Genomic DNA, 24,794 nt, shown 5'->3' on the forward strand with positions numbered 1-24,794 from the left:
CAAATGGGCAGTCTGCCAAAAATGAGAAAAGTCAAGTTCCCAGGGTTGAGATCATGAGAAGCCTTGCTTTGAGGAATAAGGAAAAGCTCAGCTATAAGAGGGGAGCCATCTAGGCCAGGGCCAATAATAGAACAACTGTAACTTAATGCTAAATCCCAGAGAGTTGGCCCAAGCATCTAAAAATCCATTCTTGATTTTTGGAACTAGGGATTGAATTCAGGGGCACCACTGAGCTATACCCAAGCCCTTTTTATTTTATTATTTTTAATTTTTAAAATTTGTTTTATTTAGTTATACATGACATTAGAATGCATTTATGCATTTTGAGAGAATATGATAAGCAAAATAAGCCAATCCGAAAAAACCAAAGGCCGAAGGTTTTTTCTGATATGCGAATGTTAATTCACAATGGGAGAGGGCTAGGGAAGAATAGAGTTACTTTATTTTTTATTTTGAGACAGTCTCACTAAATTGCTTAGGGTCTTGCTAAATTGCTTAGGTCCTCACTGAGTTGCTGAGGCTGGCTTTGAACTTGTGATCCTCATGCCTCAGCCTCCTGAGCTAATGAGATTACAGAAATGCACCACTGTGCCCGACTAAAAATCCCTTTTTTCTAGGGATATGTGTGGAACAGATAGTACTGGGTCTTCACATTTGGGTTCAGATGGCCATATAGGAGTGGCAATAGTAAAAAAAGAATTAGGAACTTCCTCACTGTAGTTCAGAAATCTTTAATTTCTGATTCTGGCAAGAGTTAAGGCTCCCTTGTAAGAGTGGGCCCTCTGCATCATATTGAGTGCTTTAGATAGAGGGAGGATGAAATTTTTAATATTCAAACGTCATCTGTAAAATGAAAGCAGTTGCCCTTTCTAAAATATATTTTTTAGGTTAGTTTGTTTACTCTCATCAGAGTTGCTTTGACATTGGCATCTTTTCTGTGTAAGTTTGTTGCTTGTGCTTCTTTGGGACTCAGATTGCTTCTTTGATATGGAAATCCAACCTCCTATGTGGTCTTAGGACTCTGAATGACCTATACCATCTGTTTCTCTCCTCAGTTGGACTGATTTTTGCAAGAATTATGTCCTAGATAGTTCATGAGAACACAGAAACCAAATGCTGATGTTAATCAGTTGCTTCTCCTATTTAGTGTCCTTTACTTTTTTAAAATTTTTAGATATTCATGATAGTAGAGTGTACTTGGACATATACATCCATGGATTATCATTTATTCTAATTAGGATCCCATTTTTATGGTTGAACATAATGTGGATATTGTTTACATTTTTTTGTTTTCGTTTTTTTGCTCTTGTCCTTGTTTCTCTGGACTAGGAATTTGTTTTATTAGTTTTGGAGACTTTTGGAGTTTGCCATATATAGTTCTTAGTTCTCAATTGCATCGTAAACAATTCATGTTACTATTCATAAGTTTTAAAAATTTTTTTAATTTTAAACATTTATATTTTAGTTGTAGTTGGACACGATACCTTTATTTATTTTTATGTGGTGTAGAGGATCGAACCAAGGGCCTCACACATACTAGGTGAGTGCTCTACTGCTGAGCGACAACCCCGGCCCTATTCATAAGTTTTTGTATGCCAGATTATTTGCTTATGATAAATTGCTAAAAGTGAAGTTGCTGGCTCAAGGCTATGTAATTTTAAATGCTTTCCCCCCACTTTTTAATGCTTTTAATACGTATCTCCAAATTACTTTTCAGAAAAGTTCATACTTTCTAGTTGGATATATAATCATTCTTGTTCCTAAACTCTTATGAACGCTGGAATTTTTTTTTTTTTAACAGTTTGTCAGCTTGAAAGCTGGATATATATGCTTACAGTCTCAGCTACCTGGGAGGCTGAAACAGGAGGGTCATTTGAGCTCAGGGATTTGAGACCAGCCTGGGCAACATAGCAAGACCCTGTGTCAAAGAAAGAAATAAAGTTTGTCCATTTGATAGTTTGATAGACAGTAAGTAGATAATATTTTTACTTAAATTGATATTGTTAGATTAATTGAACATATTTTTTGTTTATTCACAATTTAAAAGTTTTTTGGGGGGGATTTTAACTGTGACTATTCTTTGTCTATTTTCTTCTTTTTTAAAAAATATTTTTCTAGTTGTAGATGGTCACAATACCTTTATTTTGCTTATTTATTTTTATGTGGTGCTGAGGATTGAACCCAGTTCCTCACACGTGCGAGGTAAGTGTTCTACCGCTGAGCCACAATCCCAGCCCCTCTTTGTCCATTTTCTTTTGTAATATATGCTTTTTACCTCATTCCTCCATTTATTTAACAAAATAGAGCCCATGCAAGGGTCAGATACTATTCTAGGTGAACAAAATGGACAAAGTAGACAAAAATTGCTATGATTAAGGAGCTTATATTTGAATGTAGTGAGGCAGAAAATAAATAGAATATAATATGACGTGGTGATAAGTATAGTAAAGAACATTAGATGTGAAAGGGAGATAGAGGATGTCTATGGGGCTCAAGGGGAGATCTCACTGACATCACTGGCATTCAAGTGGAGACCTGAAGATTAACGCATAGGCTCTGCTAATACCTAGCCAAAGTGTTACAGGCAGAGGGAACAGTGGATACAAAGGCCAGAAGACAAGACTGTTTTCTCTTCAGACTGTAGTTTGGTGATTAAGGGGGAGAATGAGGAGGTAGGTTTGAAAAGTAGCAAGGAGAGTAACCTTGGAGTCAGTATAAGGAATTTGGATTTTGTTCTGAGCAAGTTGGGGATCCATTAGAGAGTTTTAAGTAGTGATGTGACATGACTTAACCCAATGTGTTCAAAGAACACTGGTGGTGGTAAGTGGAATCTAGACTTTGGGGAACAATGGTGGAATCTGGAAGACCAGTTAGGGGACTATTGCAGTGTGCCAGATGACTTGACTGAGGTTGGTGGTAGAGGGTAAGTAATTCTGGATGCATTTTGAACAGAGCCAGTAGATATTGAGTGTGGTGTGTGAGAGAAAGGGTAACAATGATTCCAAAGTTTTTGGCTCGATAAACTAGTAGAGCACAGTTCCATTAACTGACAGGAGAAATGTGGGAAGAAAATATTTGGTGGTTGTGACATCTTTCTTATTTATGAGATCTTTTAAAATGGTTTTGTATTTTCACTTAATCTGCATGAAATTAATGATGTACTGTCAATGACAGTTCAACCTTAATTTTTCTCACAGCCATACTCCCAACCCTTTTTATTTTGAGACAGGATCTTGCTAAGTTGCCAAGGCTGACCTTGAACTTGAGATCATCCTGCCCAGCCTCCTGAGTGGTTAGGATTACAGATATGTGCCACTGCGCCTGGTACATCACTAAACAGTTTGATCTCTTCTGTGAGAAATTATTGTGTTATTTCCTCTGAACAGGGAAAGAAGGATTCTAACATGTACGAGTGTTTAGCAACCCCTGGTCTTCTCTTTAGTTGATGACATTGTGATCATAATTTCTGAGTACACTGAGTTGTAAATATTTGTCTCCTGAGTCTATTTCCCAGAAAAGGTACTTGCTTTAGAAAATAGCTTGTATCAGTTTGTCTCAATGAGTATAAATTCTTCCTTGTGAAAGATATATGACTTATTTTTAATCACAGTCTCTGTCCTGCTACAAAATATACTTTGCTTTGCTTTTTTGCTATTTTCTTTTTTCTTCCCCTTTCCTTTCTTTCCTGGATTGAACCTAGATGTTAGGTAAGCACTGTATTATTGAACTTATTCCCATCACTCAGATTTATTTTCTATGGCTTCATTACTTTCAACTGATAATTGAGATTATAAACTCCAGTTTGCTTCAGCAATGAAATTGGGTACAATGGTTTACTTGTTGTCTATGTACTCATACTATGAATTCTCAAGCCCTATAACATTTGCATTTTCTACAGTTACATTCTCTGTGTTCCAGTCCTTTTCTTTCATTTGAATAATTTAGAGGTGATGATGATATTTAATTTGCTGGATTTTCTTCTTTAAGGCAAGAAAATGGATTTCTTATTATTAATAATTTTACTGAATCTCCTAGTTGGGTAAAGTCTTCAAATTTGAAGCTAAACCTGTAGTATATTATTACTTTTGAAATTTGGGTCAAGGCTGATTGAAAATAAATGTCTTCTTTGCTTTTTGTAGAGAGGGAAATATGATGTTCCTAAGTGGCTCTCTCCCAGTAGCATTCTGCTTCTTCAACAAATGCTGCAGGTAACCTTTGTTAAAAATAATAAAAGTTTTTTTATTATAATTGTTTGATTTAACTTTAAGGTATCTATTTTACTATCACATTTATCACTATCTAATAGCTTTAAGAGGATTCCATCTATCAAATCAACTTTGCAGATGTCCTCCACTAGTCCTACCCCCTTTCCTTCCTTTCTGTTCTTTTTTATGGGAGATTGAATCAGGGCCTCTCACATGCTAAGTCAGTGTTCTACCATTGAGCTATACCCCTAGCTGGATCCTTTCTTAATGATGTAACACCTCCACCCCCATTTTTTTGATCTGATATGGTTTTTCTTACTTTTTCTTGAGTGTTTTTTTTTTTTTTTTTAATCAGCTCTTGTTTCACTTGCTTCCATTGTCTTGTTCCCACCCTTGAATTTTAGATATACAGAACACACTGAGCGAATGCTGGAACAAGCTGGTGTACAATTGAGGGAGTCCTGTGATCTAGTTCAGTGGTTCTCAAATTTTAGTGTGTGTCAGAATTGTCTGATGGGCTTTTATTTATTTATTTATTTATTTGGGTATTGGGGACTGAACTCAGGGGTACTCCGCCACTGAGCCACATCCCCAGACCTATTTTGTATTTTATTTAGAGACAGAGACTCACTGAGTTGTTCAGTGCCTGCTGAGGCTGGCTTTGAACTTGTGATCCTCCTGCCTCAACCTCCTGAGGCACTGGGATTAAGGTGTGTGCCTCTGTGCCTGGCTTCAATGGGCTTTTAATACATAGCTTACTTGGCCCTATTCTTAGAGTGTCTGATTCAACAGATCTAGGGCCAGGCTGAGAATTTGCATTTCAAACAAACTCTCAGATGATGCTGGTGCTGGTGGTCTTGGGACCATACTTTGAGAACCACTGATTTAGTAGAATGAATCTCCAAGAGTGAAAGATAGGAGTACTGAAGTCTAGGTATCCACCCTACTCATCAAAACCTAAACTGGTGTTGATCTATAAAATAGGAGTTTTGAGCCTGCCTCACTGCTATGCAGTATTAGAAGGATAAAATGAGATTGCTATGAAACCATTTGAAAACATGAGTATCTTACTAGTGCAATATTTTATTCATTATGTATTCAGGAATATCTTCCACTTTTTCCATCTATTAAGCCATTTCCATCTCTTTTATTCAAAATTTACCTCAGGCTCACCCACCTTGATTAAGTAGGGCCAGACCACCAAATCTCCATAATGAGATTGAAAACGCCTCATCCTTTCTTCTGGACTCCAAAAACTTAATCTTTGTTGATTAATTTTTCTCTCCTCACATTTGAAAATTACAAATGGAAAAGAAAGGTGTGCTTTTCAACTTGTTCTATGTGAATGTAAGCTCATCGGAGGTAGAGATTGCTTATTCAATATGAATGCCCTGCATTGTGACTGCTTGAATATTAAATTGGTGAATATTTTCCGTGAATAGGTTTTCCAGCAAAAGACTATTACATCATACAATAGATTGACTGAACTTCATGAATAATGTCCATACCAATGAAGTTCATGTTTGTTAAACATTTTTCTTCTAAGCCTGTGTTGGTTGCTATAGTTTTCTTGCCCCTATTGCCTTTTTAAAAGAATTTATTCCAAGGCCATTTTAAGGTCTTTGACAGCATTTTTGTGATAATAAACTTTACATCTGTTCTGGTACATTTTGAGTTCTCAAGAGGAAAGGTGTTCTATGTTCTCTATTTGAAATATTAATCTCTAGCTGCTTCTTAATGACCACTAGGTGGACCCAAAGAAACGGATTTCTATGAAAAATCTGTTAAACCATCCCTGGATCATGCAAGATTACAACTGTCCTGTTGAGTGGCAAAGCAAGAATCCTGTAAGTAAAATGAAATCCAATGGAATTTTTAAAAAATATTTGATCTTTGTGTGAATTCAGGATCTACAGTGATGTAATCTAAATACAAATGCAAATGCATTTTGTAGGTTTACTCATGATATTATTATTTAGGAAACTTATACCTGATAATATGTTTGCTTGATAATCTCTAGTACATTGAATAGTTCCTTAACCTGGGCTACATATGAGAATCACTTGGGACCTTAAAATAAAACAATACCTACTCCGCACCCAAGAACACCTAATGAGTATTTTTAAAAGCTTTAAAAGCTTCCCAGTATTTCTCATGTGTAGTCAGGATTAATGCTCTGGGAGTACTGGGCAAGTTACTTAATTTTGCTAAACCTATTTATTCATCTGTAAAAAGTAGGTTAAATCAGTTCTACTTCCCCAAGTAGTTATGAGGTTACAATGGTTTTCAAACTTTTTTGTTTGAGGACTCTTTTACATCTTAATATTTATTTATTCATTTAAAAGTAACAGTAATAAACCTATCACATACGTATAATAATGTAGGTTTTTTTGTGTACTGGAGATTGAATCCAGTGGTTCCTCTCCACTGAGCCACATTTTTTTTTTTTTTTTTTTCAGACAGGGTCTCATTAAGCCATTTAGGGTCTTGCTAAGTTGCTGAGGTGAATCTCACACTTGTGATGCTCATGCCTCAGTGTTCTGAGTCACTGGGATTATAAGTATGTGCCACTGCATCTGGCCATGTCACAAATATTTTTATAAAGAAAAGAAGATTGCAAGTTAAGACTAGTCTCAGCAATTTAGTGAGGCCCTTAGCAACTTAATAAGACCCTGTCTCAAAATAAAAAGGGCTCGGTATGTATGTAGCTCAGTGGTAAAGCACCCCTGGGTTAAATCCCCAGTGCTCCCTGGCCCCTAAAAAATTCTTTTTTTTTTTTTTTTTTTTTTTTTTTAGCAAGAGTGGCATGTTTTACATCTTTGCAGTTTTTAAAAAAGTTTGGTTTAAGCAAGGTGCAGTGATGTGCACCTGTAATCCCAGCAGTTTCAGAGGCCAAGGTAGGAGGACTGCAAGTTCAAAACCAAAGCCAGCCTTGATAACTTAATGAGACCCTATTTCAAAGGAAACAAACAAACAACAACAACAAAAATGGGTGGGAATGTGGCTCAGTGGGTTTAATTCCTTGTATCACCAACAACAAAGTCTGGTTTAATAGAAGACACCTGTATAATTGACTTTCTGTATTCAGTCTGAATATGTTATTTTGATGAAAGAATACATGAAGAAACTGTAGCCTCATGCAGACATAGTAGGAAAAGAAGAAATATTTTAATAGCCCTTTCAGATATTCTTGATACTCCATTAAAACTTGACAAGTGGTGGTTGGTTGGTTGGTTGGTTGGTTCCTTCCTTCCTTCCTTCCTTCCTTCCCTCCCTCCCTCCCTCCCTCCCTCCCTTCCTCCCTTCCTCCCTCTCTCCCTCCCTCCCTTCCTCCCTTCCTCCCTCTCTGGAGTTGAACCCAGGGACACTCAACCACTGAGTCACATCCCCAATCCTTTTTTTATATTTTATTTAGAGAGAGGATATTGCTGAGTTGCTTTGTGCCTTGCTAAGTTGCTGGGGCTGGCTTTGAACTCATGATCTTCCTGTCTTGGCCTCTCAAGCTGCTGGGGTTACAGGTGTATACCACTGTGCCCACCTTGGATTTTTAAAGATTAGTTACATGTGCAATCTGAAATATTATTAATGAATTCTTTATACTCTATCCCAAAAAATCCACTCATTGGTCCTTTGACTCTTCCCCATATATTGGTCATTTGGGAAATTCTTGTTCACTGAGCTGGGCAGATCTTCCCGATGTTGATACATTTCACTGTACAATATTTTTAAGAAATCACATTCCAACACTTCAAAAAAAAATCACATTCCTTAAAAATCACTATTAATCTCATCAGAAAAATCTTTAAGTATTGGAAAGCTGTCAAGTTCATGGTGGCAGATACAAGTTTTCCAAAATTGTAATTTAAAAAAAAAGTCCAAATTATATCATTGGCAATAAATACTGTCAGTTAATTTCCTTGTGGTAACAAATTTATTTTAAATTTGATAAAATGTCTGCTAAGTATCCAAGTATAAATTAATAACAATAGTTTTTCAGTGTTTTTTCAAATAAAAATAGTGTTCTATGGAAAAAAAAAAAAGACTAATTGAGCTAGTAACAGCCACACAGGTGCTTTTCCTCCAGACAGCCATCACACTTTTGTGTTCAGAATCACATCATGCATACTTTGTGTTTTATCACACACAATAATAAAAACGTGTACTTGAGGTTGAAACTTAATAAAATTAATAGGACTTAATTATGTTTACTTTTTTGGGGGTGGTGGTGATTGAACCTTGGGCCTCACACATACTAGGTAAATGCTCTACCACTGAGCTACAATTCCAATCCCTGTCAAGTACTTAATTGAAACTGGCTGTTACTGTAGTATGCTGGTTTTAAATCCTTTGGGAATATACTGAGGCGTGGGATATATGGGTCAAATGGTGATTTCATTCCAAATTTTCTGAGGAATCTCCATACTGTGTTCCAGAGTGGTTGCACCAATTTGCAGTCCTACCAGCAATGTATAAGGGTACCTTTTTATATGCCAGCAAATGGATGGATCTGGAGACAATCATGCTAAGTAAAATAAGCCAGTCCTCAAAAGCTAAAGATTAAATATTTTCTGTGATACATGGAAGCTAACCCACATATAAGGGGGTGATAGTAAGTGGAATAGGAGTTCAGTAGCTTAGACAATGGTGAATGGAGGGAAGGGCAGGGAGGTAGGAAAAGGAAAGACAGTGGAATGAATCTGACATAATTTCCCCATGTACATATATGAAAACAACACAGGGAATCCCACCTTCATGTATATCCGTAAGAATGGGATCCTAACCAGAATAAGATATATTCCTTGCTTGTAAATTATATCAAAATATATTCTATTGTCATATATAGCCAAAAAGAACAACAACAACAAAAAGTTGAAAGCCATTAAAGAAAAGAAAAAAAGAGATTCTGGCTTTTTTTTCCTGAACTGTGAGTACACAACAAAAAATACAATATCTTAGTACAGTTTGGTGCCACCACACTGATTTTTACTAAGGCACCAGCATTGTTATTCATCATTGCTTTGCTCTTGTACCATCAGTGCAAATGTCAGGACTTTGAAAAATGAAAAAATAGTATTATTATAAAAATAGTTTTGACTTTGGAGACCCTTAGGGGTCTACAGATCACACTTTGAAAAACAGTCTAATATGTAAGCAGGAGAATTCAAAAAGCATAAAGTGCTATTCATGTTTAAACAATTATTTAAATATTATTCCTATAAAATCTATTTTTAAACAAATGGCATCTTAATCTTGATATGAAAGAATGTGGATACTTTGTTTTATTTGTTAACTATTGCTACATTTAAAAAAAAGTACTTTAAAATCTAGTAGCTTGGGCTGGAGTTGTAACTCAGTGGTAGAGAGTTTGCCTCTCATGTGGCCCAGCAAATAGCTGTTCTTTTGAATGGGGCTTAGACCAATCACCCTTGCTAAAATTACCAGATGACTGAAGCCACATGAGCGAAGCCAAGCAAAACCAGCGTGAGAACTGCCCAGTTAAACCCGTCCCAAATTGCTAGTCCCAAGAATTGTAAATTGTAAAATTACAATTGTAAATTTACAATTGTAATTGTAAACTACTAGATTTTAAAAATTATTTTTAGTTGTAGATGGACACAGTATCTTTCTTTTTATGTGATACCGAGGATCCAACCCAGTGCCTCACATGTGCTAGGTAAGTGCTCTACCATTGCGCTACAACTCCAGCCCATTTATGTTTTTTGATTGAAACAAATGAAGAGGGGCTGGAGATGTGGCTCAAGCGGTAGCGCGCTCGCCTGACATGCGTGCAGCCCGGGTTCGATCCTCAGCACCACATACAAAGATGTTGTGTTCGCCGATAACTAAAAAATAAATATTAAAATTCTCTCTCTCTCTCTCCCCCTCTCCCTCTCTCACTCTCTCTTAAAAAAAAAAAAAGAAAGAAATCCTACCTTTGCCTGTTTCTTCCTCCCTCCTGCTCCTGTCACTTCTCCTCTGACTCATTTAAAAAAAAAAAAAAAGAAACAAATGAAGAAAATACAGCCTCGGATACATACATTATACGAAAAGGGATAAGTATTTTGGAAGTCTTTTCAGATAGTTGGGGATATTCTGATGTTCTACCAAAAGTTCTGTAGTGGAGCAGGATATGCAAATAGATCAACAGAATTGTTTAAAAGTGGTTTCAGACATGCTTGCTTTCTAGAATAATTACATCAATCCCAGTAGCCAACTGGTCTTGGAAAAATAGACTTTGCTTGGTTCAAGCCCCTTCTCAGTCTTTTCCCCACAATTATCACCATGCAATCTGCACTAAAATCCTTCTTGATTCTCTTTTGACTCTCAACTCCTAGAATTTCTTTTCTTCATATTCTTCCTGGCCCTCCATGATATCTTTAATAGCAATCAAGCAAACACAACTTAATCCTAGTAATTATCAACACTAAGAGCCTAAGGACTATGCAGGAAAAGAGCCAGCGAAACTGATGTGCTCCTTGTAAGGTAAAGAGTGGGCGGTACAAATGCCTGTGTTCAACCATTGGGGGTCATTGTTTCTCCATGTGTGGAGGGCTTTGCATGTCTTCTCAGCCATGATCCTGACAGAATAGGATACACAGAAAACATACCAAAATGAAGAAAGTCTCTTTCAAAAACCCAAAAGTTTTTTATTTGGTATAAAATAAAATACATAGCTTGGCTTGGTGGCGCACACCTATAATTCAAGCTCTTTGGGAGGCTGAGGCCAGAGGATCACAAGTTAGAGGCCAGCATCAGAAACTTAGTGAGATCTTGTCTCAAAATAAAAAATAACCAGGGCTGGGGATGTAGCTCAGTGGTAGAACACCTTTGTGTTCAATCCTCAATACTGGTAAAGAATTTTTAAAAAGTAAAATATATAAAGTTTTGGGTGTTGTCAGAGTACATGGTTTTCCTTACATCTTAATTTAATAATTGCCAATATTTGTTAAGTACTTATAATAGTTTTCTATTATAATAAGGGCCACTATAATTAGTAGAATAATTATACAACCCTATAATATAGATACAATTCTTAGAATAATATCTTTAAGAGTCAGGCATTGTGCTAGAGACTTTTAAAAATTTTTTTTGTAATTCATTTAATCCTCACATTAACACTAGCCTTCTGAAGTAAGTATTATTACCTCTATTTTCAAATGGAGCAACTGAGACACAGAATCATTAAGTAACTTGCCTACACTCAGACAACTAATAAGCACAGAACTAAGATTTGAATCCAGACAGAAGAGCTATGGCACAGAATCAATCTGATAGGTCAACTGGTTTAAGTTTGGGGCCTGTATCCTCTGCACTTGCATCCTTTGTGACAAGACATGCACACCTGGTCTTTACTAGAGCAGAGTCATAGAGAGGTGGCATTGTGGTATGATAGAAAAAGCCTTGGGCTAGAAATGAAAAAATGTGGTCTTGGGTGATATCAGTAGTCTTCATTTTATCACCTCTAATGTTGGTATTTTGATGTCAATCTCCTATGAATGTTTGGGTCCTGTTTTGCCACTTATAGAGTACTTTTACATGTAGTACCACTTCTCTATTTTGTCTGCTTTCCAGAGCTGTTGCAGGATCAAATGACTTATATACAGAAGAACTATATGGGATTGTTGTTGCTTTTTGAAATATTTGTTTTTTTTTCTTTCAGTGTTGTCTTATCAAGAATAAGTTATAAAAAGTAATTTATATTTACTTGGATATTTAAGGTATACATGCTGTAATAACTTTGTAATCATGTAATACATGATTTCCTCCTTCTATTTCTATGCACAGATCTAGTACCCAAGTATTGTATCAAATAGAAGTTATATTCAGTTCCATTTTCTACACTAGTGAACAGGAAATGTAGTAGGCACGGATAATCCAAAACAATTGATTAGATTTTTATATGCATTTTTGTTTTTAACCTAATTCGAATATATGTGGCTGAGAATTCAGAGCACATAAAACAAAGTATAGAGCCCCTTTGGAAAGCCCATCTTGATAAGCCATGGTTTTTGGACCCTTTGTCTTTTCTACCACCCCTTTTATTTTTCCAGTTCAGGAGCCCAGCAGAAAAGATAGCACCTTCTTCTTACCCTTGCTATACAAACCTTGTAGTAAAAGTATAGAGTAGGAGGCTGTGGAGGAGAGAGGATTTTTTTTTTTTTTTTTAAGGGAGTAGCTTAAGATCATGGAGAGAATCCCTAAAGACTTCAACAATGATGACAGGGATAAGAAGATACTAAACTGGGTGTTAAACTCTTTGGGCTTCTGAGGTTGAGATCATTCAAAAGAGAAAAACTACAGTTCTGGGAGCTGCCCAAAGCAACACAATGAAAACTTATTCTTAGCATTTTTAACTTGCAAAGTACCACTATTTTAAACCTTTGTAGTCTTCATTTTGACTGTAACACATGAGGTTGTGCTTAAACCAGCCAACAGTGCTAGTTTGTCTTAGTTTATTCAAGTGGCTGTAACAAAATACCATGCATTAGGGATGAAATTTATTTCTCACATTTCTGGAATCTTCAAATTTCAAGATCAAGGTACTAGCTCATTTAGTGTCTGGTGATGGTCTGCATTCTCATTTATAGTTGGTTCCCTTGCACTGTATTCCTCCATGGTAGAGAGAGGGATCTCTCTTAGGCCTCTTTTATAAGCCCTACTTCCTAATATTGTCACATTGGTTTCAACATATGAATTTTAGGGGGACACAAACATTCAGACCACAGCAAAGTCATTGTCTTTATTGTTTTTCTCTTTTTATGATGGCATGATGATTTTTCTCTTGAACCTATTGTTACTAGTATGTCCTTAAAAAGGGAAAGTCATGCTATTGTTCTGCTGTGCTGACCAAACCTCTTTTTTGTTTGGTTTTGAATACCTCATTGTTTTGTTTTAATATTTTTTAGTTGTTGATGGACCTTTATTTTATTCATTTATTTATATGAGGTGCTGAAAATCGAACCCAGTGCCTCACACATGTGAGGAAAGCCACTCTACTACTGAGCCACAACTCCTGCCCATTGAATACCCATTTTGAAGATTGATGACAACCTGGCATTTGTGGTCTAAAAAAAAGTGGCAGCGGGCTGGGGATGTGGCTCAAGTGGTAGTACGCTCGCCTAGCATGTGTGAGGCACTGGGTTCAATTCTCAGCACCACATAAAAATAAAATAAAGATATCGTGTTCACTTAAAACTAAAAAAATAAATATTAAAAAAAAGTGGCAGAATGATAAGTGAAGTTGGGGCTGGGTTGTGGCTCATCAGTAGAGCGCTGGGCTAGCATGTGTGAGGACCTGGGTTTGATCCTCAGCACCACATAAGAATAAATAAATAATTTAAAAAATGATAAGGGAAGTTAATCATTTAAACAGTGGTTGAAGAAACTGGAAAATAAAAAACTTGGATGACTGGGAATATAACTCAGTTGGTGGAGTCCTTGCTTCTCATGCACAAGGCCCTGGGTTCAATCCCAGCAAAACACACACACACACACACACACACACACACACACACACAGACTTGGAGAGGAAAGTTTGCCTATAATAGCAATATTCAAATTTATGAAAGGGTCTTCTAACAAAGAGGAAATAAACTATCAGTAAAAACAGTTAACCATTTTGTAAGGGCCTAGTGTGCTTAAATGTTGTACTGGGTACTCCCCATATGTTACATATATTGCAAAGACTGTACCATCTTCCTTTTACAGATGATGAAACTGAGACTTAGAGGTGTAATCATGGTCACATAATTATAAAGTGATATCACAATTAAAATCAAAGATTGTTAAATCACAAAACCTGGGCTGGGTGCCATGGTGTACTCCTGTAATCCCAGTGGTTTGGGAGGCTGAGGCAGGAGTATCACTAGTTCAAAGCTAGCCTCAGCAATTTAGTGAGATACTAAGCAACTGAGCAAGACCCTGTCTCTAAATAAAATATAAAAAAGGGCTGGGATGTGGCTTAATGGTACAGTGCCCCTGAATTCAATCCCTGGTACCAAATAAAAAACCCAACAACAGCAAAAGAAAATCTGTTAGCTGTTAGGCTATACCAACTCATAGTGGGTAGTCAAAGGGAGACAGACCTCAGGCAACAGGGAAAAGCTAACCATCTGAATGATTCTGAGTTTCTTGCATAAGAGGACTTGAAGCAGGAAGTAAAACATTGCTTCCTGGGGCTAACATGAAGAGAATGTCTTACTTTGGGAAGATGAACTTTAAAATTACTTTCCTTAGGCTTCTCTTCAAATGTGATCATTTGAATTCCTTTCTAGGTCCTGCCTTTTTGTTCTCAGTGATCTGATTCAGTTCATTTTTGGCGCAGTCCCATGATGCAGGGATCTTAATACTTTGACAATTTCCATCCCTAAGTAAAATGAAATTTATGTAGAAACTCTGATTCATTTCTTTAAAAATTATGGTTTTCTGTATATTCAGCACAGTGGTTACTGTGAAGCATCTATGGCATCATCAAGGGGACTCCTAGTTTGTGTTGATTGAAACATATCCTGAGGTACAATATGCTAGAGGTCTGAGCCACTTTTTAAACACACTGTTGTACCACTGACTTGATGGCTGCTCTTTGATAAAAATGTTAGTGTAGCTCTTACAGTTGGGAAGGGGTACGAGTCTCTTTGCTGCACAAAGGCATTTTAACAATTGGTCAATTGACAAGTGGGATAAGAAGAGCTGGGAAAGAAACCTATCATCTTGAAATGTTTATTGTTAATTGATTATATATCTTAAAAAATTATGAGGAATGTTGGGCTGGGAATGTAGCTCAGAGGTAGAACACTTTCCTAGCTTGAATGAGTTCCTGGGTTTAGTCCTCAACACTGCAAAACCAAACCAAAACCAAAATCAAACCAAAAAACCAGACTCAAGGAATGTTGATTTTCTTTCTTTTCTACATTTTTTTTAATTGGTTCATTGTAGATGGGATTTGTTGTTTCATATTCATACATGTACACAGGTAACAGTATAATTTAGCTAGTATCGCTCCCCAGCACTTTCCCCCTCCCTCACTGCCTCAGCAATGTTGATTTTCTTAAGGAATGTGAATGCTGGGCAGTGATGTTGACCCCAAAGTTTGACAAATTCATATTGTTTTTAGCATGTTGGTGTTTGGTCTTATAAAACAATTATGCTGATTTTTAAGTTTGAAAACAAATAATTTGTAATTTTTTGTTAATCAAATTTACAAAATTCTTTTTTGTAGTTTATTCACCTTGATGATGATTGCGTAACTGAACTTTCTGTACATCACAGAAACAACAGGCAAACAATGGAGGATTTAATTTCATTGGTAAGAAATACAACATGAATTTAAGAATAATATCTTTTGTTTCATTGTTTATCTTATTAGTATATTAAAATAAGAAAGCATTTCCAGACCTGTAATTTTGTCATCAATGTAAATATTGTACTTATGCATGGTTTCAATGCAAATTTTTTTTGTCTACATGAATACTCTTTACTTAAGACATTGATTAAAGATACTGATAGGGGATAAATAATTAAGGAACAGAGCAAACTAATCCACAGAGAATTGACAGTTCTTATTTTCACTACTTTAAAGTTCTTAACATAGAATTGTGGTTCTGCTGTAAAAAGTGAGTTAAATACAGTACAGTTTTCTTCTTAACTAAAAAACAACCTGGTAGAAACATAAATACCATGAAATTATCAAGATTTCTGATGTTGCATCATTTTAAAATGTTTTAGATGCTCAATGTCTGGATTTTTCCTGGATTTTTTCCCCTAGAGACAGGCATTCACAGCTGTCTTTGAGTGCAATCTAATGTGATAGGCGAGGATCATACCTAGCTTTGCTTGTGTTTCATACTGTCTTAAGTCACTTATGATTTGTGTTTGTTTTTTCTGTACTCCAACTTGGAAGGTAGAAATTTTAATTAGATTTAAAAAAATTGAATAAAGCTTTACTTAAAGCATAATTCTTTTTAGTGATTAAAATGAATGATCTAATGAACAAAGACTCTGGGATATGAATGGAAAATCTAAGTATTATTTACTGTTTCATGGGGAATGCCTTTAGAAGAATGGCAAGAATTGGAAATTGCTGGAAGATATGATGTCTTTATTCTTGAAACAAAGAAAATTTGAAAAAAAATTATGCCTTTCTCTTTGGGATGATCTTAAATAGAAGACTGTGTGTCCAATACAAAAATTTTCTTTTAAAATTTTAGAATTTTTGAACACCTACAAGAGTAAAGAAACTTGTGTTAACAATGAGTTTCAATGCACTCATCACCCACTTTTCCACAGTTGTTAATGTTTTGCCAGTTTTAACTATATCCTAACCACTTCTCCCTTCACCTTTTCTAGCTGGAATATTTCAGAGAAAATCCCAGATATTGTGTCATTTTATCTAGGAAAAATTTTATGAGATCCACAGATTTTTAAAATCAGAATCTTGAAAGTAACATACTCAGCTAGGACAATGGTGCATGTGTGTAATCTCAGCTGCTCAGGAAGCTGATGAGGGAGGATCACAGTTTTTTTTTTTTTTTTATTTGTTCTAATTAGTTATACATAACAGTAGAATGCATTTTGACACATCATACATAAATGGAATATAATTCTTATTCGTCTGGTTGCACATGATGCAGAGTTATACAGGTCATGTAATCATATATGCACATGGGGTAATAATGTCTGATTCATTCTATCATTCCTACCCCCAAGCCTCTCCTCTCCTCCCTTCAGCCCCCTCTGTCTAGTCTAAAATACCTTTATCCTCCACCTTATTATGAATTAGCATTCATATATAAGAGAAAACATTTGGCCTTTGCTTCCTTGGGATTGACTTATTTTGCTCAGCATAATATTCTCCAATTCCATCCATTTACTAGCAAATATCATACTTTCATTCTTCTTTAAGGCTGAGTAATATTTCATTGTGTGTATATACCACAGTTTCTTTATCTATTTATCTGTTGAAGGGCATCTAGGTTGGTTCCATAGTTTAGCTATTATGAATTAAGTTGCTATAAACATTGATATGTCTGTGACACTGTAGTTTGCTGATTTTAAGTCCTTTGGGTATAAACCAAGGAGTGGGATAGCTGGGTCAAATGGTGGTGTCATTCCAAGTTTTCTGAGGAATCTGCATACTGCTTTCCATAGTGGTTGCACCAATTTGCAGTCCCATCAGCAACGTATGAGTATGCTTTTTTGCTCACATCCTTGCCAATATTTATTGTTGCTTATATTTTTGATGCTTTCCATTCTGACTGGAGTGAGATGGGATCTCAATGTAGTTTTGATTCACATTTCTCTAATTGCTAGAGATGTTGAACATTTTTTCATATATTTGTTGATTGATTGATTATATTCTGTGAAGTGTGTGTTCAGTTCCTTTGCCCATTTATTGATTGGATTATTTATTTTGGTGGTGGTGAGTTTTTTGAGGTTTTTATATATCCTGGAGATTAATGCTCTAGAGGATCAAAAATTTGAGGCCAGCCTGAATAACTTATCAAGACTCTTTCTTAAAATAAAAAGTAAGAATGGCTAGGGATGTAGCTCAGTTGTAGAGTGCTCCTGGGTTCAATCTCTAGTACTGCCAAAAAAGAAAAAAAAAATTTACATGGTATCCTTTATCATAAAATCTTTATATTCCAAACTTAAAAGTAAAACATGAATTAGTTGCTTTCCTTACTTCTGGTGTAGAAAATGCTAATGAAGCATATTAAAGAATATTTTCTGTTGGTATATCTCTCCAAAGATCTTTTTGGGTTGGTGTTGTGGTTCAGTGGTAGAACACTTGCTCAGCACATTCGAGGCCCTGAGTTCAATCCTCAGCACCACATAAAAATAAATAAATAAATAAAATAAAGGTGTTGTGTCCAACTACAATTGAAAAATAAATGTAAAAAAGAGATCTCAATTATTTGAAAGTTAAATATGACTGATATTGAGCCTGCAATATATTTTTATTCTTTTTTAAAAAAGATTTTTAAGTTGTAGATGGAAGGAAAGCCACTTGTCACCCATATCTCATTTTGTGTTTATGGAAGATGAGGCAGGGGGCCTTCCCCATCAGGAATGGAGTTATTTTTTAGGCCTAGGTATTGATGCTCCCAATTCTTTAGTTTGGAAGAACTTGGGGGTGGGTGGGGAAGTTAAGTTTCCTTAACCAAATCTACTCTTCATGTCTCCTAGAAGCCTCCTTCATACACCACTTCAAGACTAACTTGGTTGCTCTCCCTTCTCCAGCTTTTCTCACAAGGCACTTATTACAGTTGCTAAGGGGAGGAAAGGAAGAAGTTTGGGCACCACCACCAGAGTCATCTATAGAATCAGAAGCAAGCAAGGTAGCCAGGGGCTAGTGACTACCATAATACAGGTGCACAGCCAGGCCAATGAGCAGTGTGGCCAGGAAGAATGTAGCTGTGAGTTGCAGTCGTAGCAGGGCTGCTGAAAGCATGGCATTGACCACTAATGAGCAGGACACAACAAAAAGGCGTGTGATGCTGCTGCCATGCTTCATGACAGCGGACATGAGCAGTCCATTTAGTGCTTGGTTCAGCACCACAAGTGCTGCCCATCTTGAGAAACCCTCCAGGAGGATTGACATCACCTGAAAACATAACTCATGTGTTGATTTATCTGTTATTGAACACAGAACTCCCTTGTGCATTTATCAAAATGGGAAGTATACAGTGGCTCTGCTAAAGAAGTTTATAAAAAGTTTTTTTTTTTAACTGAGGGAAAGGGAGTATAGAGAATGGTTGTGTATCTCCTAGGCATGTTTAGGGAAAACCCATCTATCTGGGTTGTGGTGGCACACACCTGAAATCCCAGTGGCTCAGAGGGTTGAGGCAGGAGGATCACAAGTTCCAAGTCAGCCTCAGCAATTTAGTGAGGCCCTAAGCAACTCAGCAAGGCCCTCTCAAAATGAAAAAGGGCTGGTGATGTGGTTCAGTGATGAAACATCCAGTGCCTTGATAAAGTTAGGCCATTGCTGATAAGAAAGTGACCGCTTTTTTCTCATCCATTATCTGTAATCAATTTGCAGTGTCTCTCTCAAAAAAAGTTGACTAGCACACAGGACACAATAGATGTGGGAGATGGGGAAAAATCTTTAATGTAGTTGTGGGAAAGTTGAGGGTGATTATAACTATTTAGTTGTCACGCAATTCCCAGGTACCTTCTCCATGAAGCCTTTTCTGTTCTTCTTTCCCTCTGCCTTATCTGGATGAAAGGTAACATTCTACAATAATTTGTCATTGTGTTTTATACTTTACCCACTAGATTGGTTGGGCCATCTTGTAAATTTCAGAGCATATACTATGATTGGGACCATTTAAAATATTAAATGATAAAATTTATTAATAAAAACAGTTGGAGTTGACTTCTTTAAGTCATGTACTTTGTGAGGGAATGCCACAGCATTAAATACTCAGTACTGACCATTTATGGTGGTGCACACATGTAATCCCATCACCTTAGGGGCTGAGGCAGGAGGAGGATAGCAAGGTCAAGGGCAGCTTGGATAGCTGGGTAGGGTCTGTCTCAAAAATAAATGAAAAAAGAATAATTAAAAAGTACTGGGGCTATAGCTCAGCCCATAGAGTGCCCCTGGGTTTTATCCCCAGTACCACAAAAATTAAAAACCTGCATTAACATTAAAAAAAAAATTCAATACTGTTAAAATTTAACACTGTTATTTGCAGAGCCTTCTGTCTTACGAGTACATTATTTAGAAAGTTTCAACTAAAAGTGGTGGATTGAGGAGATATGTTTCCACCTACCACATCCTGAATACTCACTAACGCAACAAAAAAGGATTTTTAAAAAAGGAGCAAAAAACTCACAAGGACAGGGCTGGGGTTGTGGCTCAGTGGTAGAGCGTGTGTCTCGCACATGTGAGGTGCTGGGTTCAATCCTCAGCACCACATAAAAATAAATAAACAAAATAAGGATATTGTGTCTGTGTATAACTGAAGAAATATTTAAAAAAAAAAACAAGGACAAAGATAATGAAAGAGGAGACAAAGGGATGTCAATAAAATTTTCAAAGTTAAAAAATAGATAAATGGTAACTGATTCAACATTTTAGGGAAAGTGGAAAGCTCAGTGCCTGAAGTGGGAAAAGGCAACAAGCAAATTGATTAGTGCCCAGGAGTTCCAGAAAGGCTCAGGAACCAGAAGTACCCGGAACCTCTGAAGTCAAGGAGGTGAGAAAGACTGGAAGCAGATTGATTGAAAGTCTATATTAGGAGCAGTGTGGACCCTAGATCTCTTTCTGTATTTTGTGCTGCATGCAGCCACTTATTCCTCACCCAAGTACCCCCCGCAACAAGGTTGGGGATTTTTACCTCTTGAACCGGACATAGCTCAAGTGGGGGTGATCAACCATTCTAAAACAGATGCATGGACACATAAAGTTTTTATATTGAGCAGCAAACTGCCGTCTCTAAACCCTTTCCCTATTCAACTCTGAGAATGCTGAAACCAGGGTTTTATCTTATTTTCAATGAAGGTGATGAAAATATTATAAGATTTATCTCTAGGAAACATCCAGGAGGAAAGACTTACTTACCAGTGGTTATGTGTTCAGGTTCTTGTTTGTTCACCTTAGAGAAAAGCCCTCAACAGCACTCATCCTACCCATCGAGGCTCTAATCAGCCGTGTAATATAATTCTTCACTAAACAGATAACCAAAGATCAACAGACATTTGAGGAAAACCTCTAACATGAAAGTCAGAAATCAAAATAAATGGAGTGAGGTAGGTGAGAGGAAGATGAAAAGAAAAGTAAAGATAATCAGAAAAGACATAATACAGGGAATGGGAAAAATTGTCTTAAAATGACAATATTTTCAGAAATGCGAGAAGCTGTTTTATTCTCGAAATAGGAAAAAGATAACTAAAAGAAGCAACTTTCAAGTGACAGTTTTTGCAAATCTGAACTATGCCCACAGAAGTGAAAACTGAAGTAGAAATGTTTGAAAATTAAGTTATAATGTAGAACCTAAAAACAAAGAGATACAAAAATAGAAGAGAAAGAGTAAGAAATGTCCAATATATAAACAATAGAAGTTGCAGGAAGATAAAACAGAAGGATACGGGAAGAAACCATCAAAGAAGTATTTCAGAACTAAAGTATAAAATTTCCAAGGGTGAAGTGGGGATTAACTCGGGGCTTGCCATAGTGGATGAAAATAGATCTATACCAGGCCTTTTCTTTTCTAGTGAACTTTCAGAAAGCTGGGGAAAAAGAGATCTAACAGGTTTTCAGAGACAAAGCAAGAGACTTGGGGATATGAAAGACTATATTTTTCAGTAGATATATTAGATTGAAGGGGTCCCTAATATCTTCAAAAACCATGAAAATTATTAGCAACCTAGAATTCTATAATTGGTCAAACCAGAATCAAGTATGAGGTTAGAATGCTTTCATGTATCTGACATGCAAGATCTTAAAAAGTTTATCTCTCTGGCACCCTCAAAGTTACTAAAGAATGGGTTTCATCAAAACAAGAGTGTAAACCAAGAAAGAGGAATACTTAGGACCTAGAAAAGTGGGGGTGCATCTTAGGATAGAGGTGAAAAGTATTCCTAGATTGACAGGTGGTAGGCTGAGTAAGAAGCCAGTTCAGGGTAGAACATGAAATGCAGGTTTTGGGTAGAATGTTTCCAGAAGGGAGGAGACAGGTTAGCAGATGTGCTGTGAACATATTGAGAGGAAGTCTTTAGTGTTGAAACTCCTGGTTAAATTTGAACAATGGACTCTAAAAATTTTTAACTACAGAAAAAACAAAGTTTTGTGAAAAGAAGAAACAAACCATAGCACCCTATGCACCCTATGTAGTTTAGCTTCTGGGCTGATACTTCATATGGCCATATTGATTGTTAAAATACTAGCGTCTTGGACCTGGGGTTGTGGCTCAGAGGTAGAGTGCTCGCCTAGCATGTGTGAGGTGCTGGGTTCCATCCTCAGCACCACATAAAAATAAATAAAATAAAGGTATTCTGTCCAACTACAACTTTAAAAAAAATACTAGAGTCTTTATATTCTGATGGGTATAAAAGCAGTACCACAAGTATGCTCCCTGTTACCTTTCTTACACACCTAGGCACTACTTTCCCTACATCCCACAATTAAAAGGTTAGTAATTGTTATGGCAGGAGTCCCTGGGTACCTTGGTCACTGCTTGGCCTCTTTTCTGATTGGTTGGTGTCAGTGTACCAATTAAATATTTAGAAAATTATCCCTACTTAGTTATGAATAATATTTGTATACTCATAATGTAAATATTAATCCAACTAAAAATTTTGATAAAATTACAATAGGAGGATTCAGAGAGATGTGTATGGAAGGGAATGTCTTATAGTGCAGCTAACTTCTTATTTTCCATACTAGGAAATCTATGGATAATATCTGAAGCTGAAAAAGCTTAAAACTATATAAGCAGTTAATTTAGAAATTTAGAATTAATGGCAGAAAAAATAGCTAAGTGTTTAGAAATTGTTCTTCCTGTGAAGTGAAAATTATAAGAGTCTAGAGGTGTGGTATAAAGGATTGCTATTTGTCATTATATGCCTTTGTAAAGCTGTCGACTTTTAAAATCCTGAATGTCTAGATCATTGAGAAAAAAATTAATAGTGTTTTAGTAGATATTAATAATGTTTTAAATAGAACATTAACAAATAATTTTAGTCATCTAAACAGCTTGATTTCTTTTTCCTCCAGTGGCAATATGATCACCTCACAGCAACTTATCTTCTTCTTCTGGCCAAGAAGGCTCGGGGAAAGCCGGTTCGTTTACGGCTTCCTTTTTCCTGTGGACCTGCTAATGCCACCCCAAAGGTAAATGCTAGAACCTCTCATGTGGATGCTTGCTAGTCTTGCCATGTACTACAACTCTGATGTCAAGGAGCCAAAGATAAATATTTTATGACATAAACATTTTCAAGAGGAAAATAGGAAGTTTTGAATTTGAATTTTTTTAAAAATATTTTTTAGTTGTCAATGAACCTTTTTTAAAAAATTTATTTATTTATATGCAGTGCTAAGAATTGAACCCAGTGCCTCACACGTGCTAGGCAAGCATCTACCATTGAGCCATAACTCCAGCCCCTGAATTTGAATTCTTAAAGTTTGAATGTTAATGTGGCTTTTTGAAAACCTTCTCCCTCTACCCTTTTTACTCACAAAAGCAACTCATAATTATTGTAGAAATAGATTAGCTAAAAGGAAAATAGAATTGACTTGTAAACCTACTATGTATAGATGACATAGCTAATATTTTACTGTCTTTCCAATCTTTTCTAGTGTACTTGTTTATATAATTTATGCACACACAAGTCTTTTAGAGGATGTGTAATTGAATTGTAGGAAACAATTTTAAAGATCTGTGAATACAAGGTATATATGGCCCTTGTCAATCATGTGCTACATGATTGTGTCGTATGTCTCAACCAGACCTAATCTGCTTCCCTGCTTCACTCTGTAGTTGGTCTTTTTTTTTTTTTTTTAATATATTTTTAGTTGTCAATGGACCTTTATTTATTTACATGTGGTGCTGAGAACTGAACCCAGTGCCTCACATATGCTAGGCAAGCACTCTACCACTGAGCTACAACTCTAGCTTCTGTAATTGGTCTCTTGACCAAACTCAGAACTAAAAGTATAGTGCAAGTGGCTGTAATGTAAAGAGATCTTTGAAGTGAGATAATCTTATTCCTAGGATGGTGTTCTAGCTATTTTTGGAATTTATTGGGTTGGTGAATACCCCATGCCCAGACAGATCTTTTGTGTGTGGACTCCATGAATCAACCTATCATCCTTCTGTCACAGACTCATTTAGGGCCAGGAGGATACAAAATCATGAGCTTTGCATCTGATTAGGTAATTGCAGAAAGGTATTAGATTCCTCTCTACTTAGGATAATCACTTAGCTAAATTTTAAAATTTGTAACACATCAGTTAAGTTGTCTGAGACATTTTCCTGAGTCATTGGATTTTCTTATATCTGACTTGGCATGATCTCAGTTGAGATACTTAACATGATTTGTAAAGTATTCAAGTGAAAAATATATGGGAAGATATTTACTCTTATCTTCCATTTACCCTATAATGAACATTTTTCTAATAATTTCATTATTGGGTTAGTCATTGAGTCAATTTTTATAGCAAATAGATGTGTGTGTGTGTGTGTGTGTGTGTGTGTGTGTGTGTGTGTGTGTGTCTGTAGTTGTAGATGGATAGCATGCCTTTTACTTGTTTTTATGTGGTGCTAAGGATGGAACCAAGTGCCTCACACATGCCAGGCAAACATTTCTGCCACTAAGCTACAGCCCTAGCCCCGCAGATAGAAGTTTTTTTAAAAATTTATTTATTATTCTAATTTATTATACATGTCATCAGAATGCATTTCAATTAATAGTACACATATAGAGCACAATTTTTCATGTCTCTGGTTATACACAAAGTAGAATCACACCATTCATGTCTTCATACATGTACTTAGGGTATTGATGTTCATCTCATTCTACCATCTTTTCTACCCCAATGCCCTCTCCCTTTCCCTCCCTCCTTTTTGCCCTATCTAAAGTCCC

At 36.3% G+C, this 24,794-nt stretch overlaps 1 protein-coding gene across 8 annotated transcripts in view; it reads left to right on the forward strand.

Annotated features, from left to right (window-relative positions):
• Melk (maternal embryonic leucine zipper kinase) overlaps positions 1 to 24,794 on the forward strand; it is a 74,008-nt gene that overhangs the window by 33,049 nt on the left and 16,165 nt on the right. For 7 of the 8 annotated variants that reach the window (XM_026379373.1, XM_026379393.1, XM_026379401.1 and 4 more), the window contains 4 exons: positions 4,140 to 4,208; positions 5,954 to 6,052; positions 15,424 to 15,510; positions 22,927 to 23,043. In XM_026379373.1, the coding sequence (XP_026235158.1) occupies positions 4,140 to 4,208; positions 5,954 to 6,052; positions 15,424 to 15,510; positions 22,927 to 23,043 (372 nt within the window). The remainder of the gene's footprint in view (positions 1 to 4,139; positions 4,209 to 5,953; positions 6,053 to 15,423; positions 15,511 to 22,926; positions 23,044 to 24,794) is intronic. The other variant, XM_077797920.1, reaches the window with a different exon arrangement.

The sequence above is a fragment of the Urocitellus parryii genome, chromosome 4 (genome assembly GCF_045843805.1).
Source record: "Urocitellus parryii isolate mUroPar1 chromosome 4, mUroPar1.hap1, whole genome shotgun sequence".
In the NCBI taxonomy this organism is placed as follows: Eukaryota; Metazoa; Chordata; class Mammalia; order Rodentia; family Sciuridae; genus Urocitellus; species Urocitellus parryii.